This window comes from Mustela lutreola, chromosome 10 (assembly GCF_030435805.1).
Source record: "Mustela lutreola isolate mMusLut2 chromosome 10, mMusLut2.pri, whole genome shotgun sequence".
Taxonomy (NCBI): Eukaryota; Metazoa; Chordata; class Mammalia; order Carnivora; family Mustelidae; genus Mustela; species Mustela lutreola.
Genome location: NC_081299.1, coordinates 110,168,299 through 110,178,839, shown reverse-complemented (window position 1 = coordinate 110,178,839; position 10,541 = coordinate 110,168,299). Strand labels below are relative to the sequence as shown.

The 10,541-nt window shown below is 43.4% G+C and overlaps 1 protein-coding gene and 2 pseudogenes across 1 annotated transcript; 1 reads left to right on the top strand and 2 right to left on the bottom strand.

Annotated features, from left to right (window-relative positions):
- Window positions 1-187: 187 nt before the first annotated feature.
- LOC131809835 (histone H2A type 2-A) lies at window positions 188-755 on the bottom strand. Its single transcript, XM_059137256.1, has one exon. The coding sequence runs from the start codon at window positions 681-683 to the stop codon at window positions 291-293; it is 393 nt and encodes a 130-aa protein (XP_058993239.1). The 5' UTR covers window positions 684-755; the 3' UTR covers window positions 188-290.
- Window positions 682-1,851, top strand: LOC131810574 (histone H2B type 2-E-like; annotated as a pseudogene).
- Window positions 1,852-6,543: 4,692 nt separating this feature from the next.
- LOC131809832 (cell division control protein 42 homolog) lies at window positions 6,544-9,735 on the bottom strand (annotated as a pseudogene).
- Window positions 9,736-10,541: the final 806 nt, after the last annotated feature.

Sequence of the window (10,541 nt, the reverse complement as noted above, 5' to 3'; positions counted from 1 at the left end):
GAGTCAGGAGCCGCCGGACAGTACCCCTCTCCCTGCGTCCAGTCCTAAGGTCTACGAGCCACCCAACAAAATCAAGATGGTCGAGAGCTCAGGGTTGGGAGACGAGCAACCCCTTCCCCTCGCCTCGCCTCGGGGTCTCCGAGGGGATCGGCCCACTACCCGCAAAGGCAGAACGGAGCAAGCTGGCTACTGTAACAACTCTTTTACTTGAGAGAGTGGGTGGCTCTTAAAAGAGCCTTTGATTTCACAGGTGTCCTCTTCCACACCAGGGCTGGCTGGGCTGGCCGGCCTCACTTGCCCTTTGCCTTGTGGTGGCTCTCCGTCTTCTTGGGGAGCAACACGGCCTGGATGTTGGGCAGGACGCCGCCCTGGGCGATGGTGACTTTGCCCAACAGCTTGTTGAGCTCCTCGTCGTTGCGGATGGCCAGCTGGAGGTGGCGCGGGATGATGCGCGTCTTCTTGTTGTCTCGGGCCGCGTTCCCCGCCAGCTCCAGGATCTCCGCCGTCAGGTACTCCAGCACCGCCGCCATGTACACCGGCGCGCCGGCCCCCACCCGCTCGGCGTAGTTGCCCTTGCGCAGCAGCCGGTGCACTCGGCCCACCGGGAACTGCAGGCCGGCGCGAGACGACCGCGACTTGGCCTTGGCGCGGGCCTTGCCTCCTTGCTTGCCACGACCAGACATGACGACCACGCTCCCGCAAAACACCTCCCGCTAGGCCACCGACAAAGTCGCCGCGCGCCACCCCGCTTCACCCTTTTATAGGCAGAACCCGGATTGTCCACCCAGCCCTTCCATTGGCTGAAGCGCATCTTTGTCCTCACGGCCAATAGTGTGGCTCGGCCAGAATCCGCTCATTTCCATAATCTCGTCCCCCCGCGCAGGAGCGCCGCCGAAAACTCGCGAATCACCACGCAGCCCAAGCACAGCCTTAATTTGCCTACGGCCTCTTTAAGTAGCGAGGCGCTTCCGGCCGCCTGGGCCTTAACTGCGCTGCGTGCGCCTCCGGACGTCTCTCGGTTGTTGCTCGCGCTTCCCGCTCTGCCCGAGCCGGCCAAATCCGCTCCCGCGCCCAAGAAGGGCTCCAAGAAAGCGGTCACCAAAGCCTAGAAGAAGGACGGCAAGAAGCGCAAGCGCAGCCGCAAGGAGAGTTACTCCATCTACGTGTACAAGGTGCTCAAGCAGGTGCACCCGGACACCGGCATCTCGTCCAAGGCCATGGGCGTCATGAACTCCTTCGTCAACGACATCTTCGAGCGCATCGCCGGCGAGGCCTCCCGCCTGGCGCAGTACAACAAGCGCTCCACCATCACGTCGCGGGAGATCCAGACGGCCGTGCGCCTGCTGCTGCCCGGCGAGCTGGCCAAGCACGCCGTGTCCGAGGGCACCAAGGCGGTCACCAAGTACACCAGCTCCAAGTGAGTCCCCGCCGGGAGGCGGCGCTCGCCCGGGGCGCCGGCCGCTTCGCTCCAAAGGCTCTTTTCAGAGCCACCCATTTTCTCCGTGAAAGAAGCAGTTTTTTCTCTACTTATATTCAGATACTTCTTTTTATAGCACTTAGTTTTATCTACTTAGGCAATATCAGTGTTTTCTTTTGGAGAACAAGAAAGAAACCCAAGATGGGTCCTGATTTTCTGCATGGTGGAGAGGCTAGGTGTATTCATTCTGAAAAGTAACACCTATAACAAACGGTTAGCGATGCGTGGCAGTCAACGTAAGTCTCAAAGATTGTGGGAATTAGTGTTAAGGAGTGTTTACTGTAAAGCAATTAGTTGGGATTGTACTTTGTGACTGCATTTTCCTTGCTGTGAAAAATTCATGTTATAAATGCGAAGCAGTGCTTTTGAAACCACCTCAGAACCTCTTTCCTTTTCGTGTATCTCGATATCTGGATTCTGTCGTAAGTAATTTCTAGTTTACATACCTCTCCTGTCCCAGTTTAGTATTCCTTTCAGGTACACGGAGTCCGTACGTACTTCTCAAATTGGAGACGTTAGATTGTCGGGTAATAAAAAGGGCACTTAGATTAATCTGTAAGTGCTCAGGTGTTAAAAAGTTACACAATTCCCCATAGTTGTAATTTTGATATTTAACAATCTGGAAAAAGAAGAAAGTAGAGGGTTTATAGATTCTCAGGGATTTCCAGAACCTGGGCCTGCTAATCGTAAAATGTCCAGGAACTCAACATTGTCAAAACTTTTAAGTCTGAAAAATGTCACTTTCTTGGAACAGTTGTGTTTTCTTCCTCTCTGAAAATAGAAGCACTAAATATTAGAGAAAATGGGCTTTCTCCATTTTTGAGACTGGATGTTTAGAAGCAGTGCTTCCTAATATTTGAGGCCATTTGACCCTGAATCAGTCAGTCTGTTTATCCCTAAAGCCACACATTTCCACTGAACCCAGATCACGGGCACTGAGGGAAACAGGCAAGGATGGACAACCTCTGGAACATTCCAGGTGATTCACATATTTGATAACCACTGACATACTGTCTATATAGTTGCCATATTAGTCTGTAAGAACCTGTTGGAATTTTCAGTCACCACCCAGACAATTACTCCTTTTTCCTTAATTGTCCTTTCCCAGAACTCTTTATAATACTATTTAGAAAATTAGTTTCATATATCCCCTCATTAATTCAGGGCACTAAATACAGCATAGGACTTTGCCTTTCTACCTTCATTGGTGTTTGAAAACACATTTTAAAGAGGTCAAGTGAGAACAGAAAATCAGATACTAAAATAAAGGTGTAAAACTAAAACTTCCTGGAAAAAAAAATGTTAAGTGCACTGCAGGTGTCCTAGCTCATCCCCTTGTGCATACTCTTTCTCATGTACCCACATAAAATCACAAATATGATCCTCCAGCATGATTTTTATTGCCTCCTGTCTGCCCTGCCTATTTAAAAAACAGTAAGTTATTTCCTAGTATTCTACTGAATCCATCCCTTCTTTCCAATGGTTAGACCCCAGGAAACATCTTCCTGCTTTTGCATGTGCCTTTGCTTGAATCTACTAAGAGATTAGGCAGGAGGCTGAAGCATGGAAATGGGAAGGAGAAAAGAAAATGGAGGTTTGAGTTTACAGGGTAGGAATATAATGAAAACATTTTAAGGCACACAGGATGTTGGGCAGATGCTGTAATTACATGTTGGGGAGGGAGTCATCACTGTTTGGTTCTGAGGATTCTCTGAATATTGGGTAGGAAAGCAAAAATAGCTAATTCTTAAAGGTGGAGATGACTCAGTGTAACTATATTATCCATCAGTAATTCCCTTTGGCATCAAATTTTACACTTAACAAGTATGAAAACAAAATAGACATCTGTTCAGGCTCCACCATGAGTATTGGTGCACACCACTTCCTGCAATAAAGGTGTGGGGGGGAATCATATTTTGCACCCTCAGATAAATAAAACATGCTGGGGATGCAGCAGTAAACAGAGAAGAAAAAGTCCCTGTCCACATAAAGCTATGTGTTCATTGGTGGATGCTGAAAAGAAGTAAATGGAAGAAATATAATCAGGGAATGATAGGTCTATGGAGTACTACAGAATATGGAATCCAGTGTGGACAACAGGTCTGATCACTTAATATTTGAGCAAAGGCCTGAATAGATAGGACAGTGAGCCATAGCCTACCTTGGGGAAATGGATTCTAAGAATTGGGAAACAAGTGCAAAGGCCTTGGGGCAGGCACATGTTTGGGGAGTTCAAGTAATAAGCAATGCTAGTAAGGCTGAAACACAGCAAGCAAAGAGAATATCTGCAGGGAGAAGAGATCAGGGAGGTAGCTGAAGGTCAGACCATGTAGGCCATAGAGAGGCTTCATAGGCCACCACAAAGATTTTGTGAGTGCCTCCAAGTGAGTTGGAGTGCCTTTGGAGAGTTTGATCAGAGTAACGACATTATTTGACTTTTTTTTTTTTTTTTAAAGCTCATTGAGGATGCTATGTTAAAAAATAGACTATAGGAGAGCAAGAGTAATAGCAGGAGAGAGATAGGTGGTATCACTGGAGATCTGAGAAGTAGTGAAGACATATTTTAATTGAAACTGATGAGCTGAATGTAGGTTATGACAGGAGAAGAATAAAGGATTAATTGCAGGTTTTTGGACAGAGCATTCAGAAAGAGCTGCTATTTACTGACATGAGTGATGAGTAGGTTTGGAGGGAGAAATCTAAAGTACCATTTCGGACAAAATTGTGAGACTCCTGGGAGCTATCTGAGTGGAAATATCAAGTAGGAATCAGATAGGAATGACCAAATTCCCAAATGGGAATATGAAATATGATAATCTGGAGTTCAGGGAAGAGAAAGGGGTTAGAGGTAGAAAGTCTGGTTCTTGCTCTTTTGTAGATGATCTGCTGTCTCTTTCTGAAAGCACTTAGAATCACTAGAACATGTCAAGATGTGTTCTCTTCCTGGAAATGACTTAGTTTTGGTCTACTGAGACCAAATTTGACTAAACTCCCCTATGCAACTTCATTTTCAACTTCAGAATAACCAAATGTCTAAGCCAATGTAATTGGAGCATCCTTGGACTAGTGCAATCACATAAGTCACTATAATCTTTTTTTTTTTTTAAAGATCTTATTTTATTTATTTGACAGAAATCACAAGTAGGCAGAGCAGCAAGCAGTGAGAGAGGGGGAAGCAGGCTCTCACTGAGCAGAGAGCCCGCAGGGCTGGATCCCAGGACCCTGAGATCATGACCTGAGCTGAAGGCAGAGGCTTAACCCACTGAGCTACCCAGGCACCCCAAGTCATTGTAATCTTTAATGAGTAGAGCAAGTATGATGAGTGAGAGATAACATTCAGAGTTCTAGTTAGTAGATGGATGATCACTCCCAAACATACATAAGCCCTTTAATGAGATGAAAAATCGTATGTTCTTGACGAAAGTGTAGTTAACATAGTTTTGTTAACTACTATGTAGTTAACATAGATTTGTTTTATTGCAAAAATAAAATGGATGATAATGTCTATGAAAGCTGTTTCTGTCATACTTAAAGTCTTTAATCACAATTAAAAAAAAATTCTCAAGAAGGGGGAGTTCAAACCTATAGAAAAATTGAAAAAAAAAGTAGATCTTCAACCATATCTTCATTTAGATTCACTAATTGTCACAATTTGCTGCATTTGCTTTATCACTTTTCATGCACACTTACACATTTTTTGAATAATTTAAAAATAAGTTGCAAACATTGACATTTCTCCCTAAACACTTTAGCATTTCTCCCTTAGAAATAAAGACATTGTCCTATATCACTACATACCATTATTACATACAACAAATTTAATCCCGACTTAATATTAAGTTATATACAATCTATATTCAAATTTCTTCAATTGTGAAAAAAATATCCTATATATAGCTGTTGTATTAGTTTCCATGGCCTATTGGAAATAGTCTTTGCAGTTGTAACAAATTACAGTTGATCTTTTTTTTTTCTTTTTTTGGTGAAGGGTTTTTTGTTAATTTGTTATTTATTATTTGTTATGTTAATTTGCATCTGAAAAGAACGCATATACAAAGAATTGGGACAGGAGGAAGCATTGGTTCAACAGTAATCAATCTACAAGAATTAGGATTAGGGGAAGATGGAGAAGATTACCCAAACATTTTTTAAAAAACTGGAAACTGCAACCAAAGTAAGTGGATAAAATTCTTATTAACACTCACAGAGTCTTAAGACTCCATGATTTTTTTTTAATTAAATTAGAGCCCTCAAATAGCTACTCTAGGGTTCCTCATATGCAAAACAGAAACAAGGGGATTCCCCTGACTGGTCTCCTGTTGTTAAATGTTCTCCCCACCCCACCCACACCCCCCAGCTTCTTCATCCTCCCAGCTTGAAAGAGGATGTGCATCATTCCAAAGATCTGTCTCCCAGAGCCACCCCTCACATTTCCTCGATTTACCAGGTCTTCAGCTGTATTCTAGGAACACTGTATTGTACACTATTAAGCTGGATATCTCTGCTAAGCATGTAAGACAATGACTGACAGGGGAAAAAATGTTTTTTAATTACGTACTCAATCCATTTGGTGTACTTCCAAAGGCACAATACTTTTCTTCATTTATCAATTAACTTCAAAAAAAAATCAGCAAATGGCAAACAAATTTCCTTGAAAGTCACAGTCACATATAGAGTGTGCATCCTAGAAGAGAGGAGGGGCAAGACATGTTCCACCAACTTTCGTGAGTTTCATCAAATACTGGACCTACTCAAGGGTAGAGAGAAAAGACAGCTTTCAAAAAGGAGTGGGTTGTGGTTTTTTTGTTTGTTTGTTTGTTTGTTTGTTTTTTAATAGAGATCACAAGTAGGCGCACGCAGAGAGAGAGAGAGAAAGGGAAGCAGGCTCCCCGCCCCCCGCCCCAGCAAAGAGCCCACTTCAGGGGCTGAGATCATGACCTGAACCGAAGGCAGAGGCTTTATTTAACCCACTGAGCCACCTAGGCACCCCTGAAGGAGTACATTTTTAAATGAGACATTTAGGGCGCCTGGGTGGTTCAGTAAATGCCTCATTATAAATGATGCCTCATTTAAAATGAGGCATTTACTCTACTCCTTCCTAAGAGCACGAGGTGAAGAACAAGTTTTCTAAACTAGATCTAGGAAGTGGAATGTGGAATCAATTCGTCCTCCTCCCCTTAAGGGCTGTCCAATGGTTAATGAATTTTAAAAACATGACTAAATAAAAACACCCCCCACACACACTCCTGTACCCCACCCCACTGCCTACCAAAACCAGAAACAAACAAACAAAATTAAATGTCCCAGATCATTCTCCAGAGTGGATGGAGCCTGGAAGAACTTCAAGATCCCACATTAATCTGCTAGAGTCATCACGAGCATGTCTTGTTTTAAACAAATGACAAAACAATAACTAGTACTAATCACTTTTCTGACAATACACAATTACTCAAATTAGAGAGGGGTAAAGGAATCATACGTCCGGGCCTTGTCTCACATGAGTGCATGTGGGTAGGTGCAGACACTTGTCATTATTGCAAAAATGATTTTTAATCTTGAGTTTGATTTAAAATTGCTTTTAGTGTGATGCTGACACCAGCCATAGAGAAAGGGCTCTGAAGAGACGTTCACAGCAACACACACCGGTGGCTCCTCTCTGGTCCGGCAAGCTCCAAGGTAGCCCATGTTGCTTCGTCAAATACATTCTTTAGGCCTTTCTGTGCCAGTGCAAAACACTCCACACACTTGACTGCCTTCAGATCCCCGGGCCAGCTTTTCAACCGTCCCTGGAGTGATAGGCTTCTGTCTGTTCTTGGCAAGTTTCTCAGTCACAGAGGGGTCATCTCAGGTATCAATTTGGGTCCCAACAAGCAAAAAAGGAGTGTTTGGACAATGGAGCATTATCTCAGGCACCCTCTTTTCCCTCACATTTTCAGATGAGGATGGTGAGACCACTGACGAACAGATGAAAATATACCTGTTTGTGGATAACTCAGTGGCCGTAATCTTTCACAGTCCTCTTGCCCTGCAGTGTCAAGAAGTCCAAGAGCATATGCCCTCCACCAATCGTAACTGGCTGCATCCTTGTCAAAAACAACCGGTACATGGGCAGGTGGAAATCCGATTGTTGTGTAGGATATCAGGAGACATATTTTACCAACAGCACCATTGCCCACAACAACACACTTCATTGTCTACAGTGCAGAAACCACTCTGTATCTTCCTGAAGTATTTCAGATTCAATGATGACCTCAGCTTCTCCGCCGGGGCACTGGCAACACCGCCTACAGTTGGTCCTTGAACAACAACGGGTTTGGGGCACCGACCCTTGAGCAGTCAAAAATCTGCATGTGAATTCTGATTCCCCCCAAAGGACTACTAGTCTACTGTTGACTGGAAGGAAGGCTTTCTGATAACATCAGTCATTAACACATAGTTCGTGTCATATACTATTTTCTTACAATAAAGTAGGCTAAAGAGAAGAAAATGTGATTAAAATCATAAGGAAAATACATTTGGAGTTCTGGGCCATATTTATTCAAAAAATGTGTACAAGTGGACCTGTGCAGTTCAAGTGTGTTGTTCAGGGGTCAACTAACTGTATTATAAACTTTGTGGCTTAAACACATATGTATTCTCTTACAGTTTTAGAGATCAGAAATAAAAAATCAGTTTTACCAAGTGGAAACCAAGACTGTACTCTCTCCAAAGGCTCTAGGGAGAGACTCCATTTCCATGCATTTTCCAGCTTGTAGGCGGGGACCTTTCTCTGCTCATGGTCCCTTCTTTCCTCTTCAAAGGTGTCGAATCATCTTCAAATCTCTCTCTGCTGTCATCACCTTTTTCCGCCCTTGACCCTTCTGCTTTACTCTGATAAGGACCCCGGTGATTACATTTGGGGCTCACCCAAATAATTGAGGATAATCTCCCTATTTCAAAATTGTATCAGTAAAGTCCCCTTTGCCATATAAGGTAACATTCACAGATTCTACGGACTTAGATGTGCATGTAATTGGGGGCCATGTGCCGCTTACCACAGCTATTGACTACTGTTAGGCATTGAATTTTGTCCTCTGAAAAGATATGTTGAAATCTAACTCCCCAGGGCCTTAGAATGTGGCCTTATTTGGAAGTAGGGTCTTTGCAGCGATGTACAGTCATACCTCTGACATATTGTGGGTTAGGTTCCAGACCACCACAATAAAGCAAATATTGCAATAAAGTAAATCAAATGAAATTTTGAGTTACTCAGTACATATAAAATTTATGTTTACACTGTGTTGTATTTTATTAAGTGTGCAATAGCATTATGTAAAAAAAAAAAACTCTGATATATATACCTTAATTACAAAATATTTTATTGATAAAAATGCTAACAATCATCTGAGCTTTCAGCAAGCTGTGATCAGTGATCACAGGATGCCATAACAATAATAATGAAAAGTTTGAACTATTGTAAGAATTACCAAAATGTGATAGAGACATTGAGTGAGCAAATGGTGTTGGAAAAATGATGCCAATAGGCTCCCTCCATATAGGGTTGGTGCAAGCCTTCAATTTGTAAACAATGCATTATCTGCAAAGCACAATAAAATGAGATTTGCCTGTAATCAATTTAAAATGAGGTCATTAGGGTGGGCCCAAATCCCATGTGACTATGAACATGAAAATGTACAAACACACAGGAAGAAAACTGAGCTAGAGGTCGGAGTTATGCAGTCACATGTCAAAAAAATCGCTGGAGCTACCAGAAGCTGGGAAAAAAAAACCAGGATTCTCCTTAAGAGCCTTCAGAGGGACCGGGCCCTGGCAACACCTTGACTTCAGATTCCTAGCCTCCAGAACTACGGCAGAATAAATCCCTGTTGTTGTTTTAAGCGATTTTATTTATTTATTTGAGAGAGAGTGAAAGAGATCACAAGTAGGCAGGGAGGCGGGCAGAGAGAGATGGTGAAGCAGGCTCCCCACCAAGCAGAGCTCCCAATGCAGGGCTTGATCCCAGGACCCTGAGATCATGACCTGGGCCGAAGGCAAAGGCTTAACCTACTGATCCACCCAGGCGCCCCAAATTCCTGTTGTTTTAAGCCACTCAGTTTTTAGCCCTCTGTTATAGAAGCCCTGAAAAACTCATACAAAGACTAAGATTTTTAGTAACAGAATTACATTAAGTTTTTAAATAAAATCTCAGATTTCTTTAAATCCCAGACAATCCTCCTGGATGGTAATATTAATCTCTGGCCCTGGTGAAATATTGATTTTTTTTTTTTAAGATTTTATTTATTTATTTGACAGAGAGAAATCACAAGTAGGCAGAGAGGCAGACAGAGAGAGAGAGAGGAGGAAGCAGGCTCCCTGCTGAGCAGAGAGCCCGATGCGGGACTCGATCCCAGGACCCTGAGATCATGACCTGAGCTGAAGGCAGCGGCTTAACCACTGAGCCACCCAGGCGCCCCTTGATTTTAATTTAACTTGGAGACTTGGTCCAAATGTGCAGTTGGAGCACCTCTATTTTTTTCTTATCTACCTCATTTAACCTCTTTGAGACCTTTTGGGACAAACGGTCTATCACTGTTTATGCTGGGAAATTATGTTATTATTTATCAAACATTTCAAGATTCAAACTAGTTTAAATGAAAGTATGTCAGATAAACAGGCTTAACTGGATGTCCGAAGGTAGAACAGGGCTTCCAGTTTGGCTGAATTCCATGAGTGGTTGGTTCAGTTCTCCGATTCTCCCCTGTGGATGTACTTTTTCCTCTAGTGGGATCACGACCCCAGCCTAAGGCAGACACTTAACGACTGAGCCACCCAGATGCCTCCCAGTATTCTATTTTGATTTACAGTCCCAGTTGTTCAGAGGCGTTCTGGGGGGCTCAGTCGGTTAAGTATCTGACTCTTAATTTCAGTTTAGGTCATGATCTCCGAGTCTGGGGGATCAATTCTGCCTCATGCTCCCTGATCAGCAGGGAGTCTCCTTGAGATTCTTTCCCTCTCCCTCCCTGGCTGTCCACACCACCCACACACTCTCTCTCAAATAAACAAATCTTTAAAAGAACAAAAAAAC

Bases quoted from the DNA above. Each gene is read 5' to 3' on its own strand.
- LOC131809835 (XM_059137256.1), bottom strand. From the start codon at position 683: ATGTCTGGTCGTGGCAAGCAAGGAGGCAAGGCCCGCGCCAAGGCCAAG.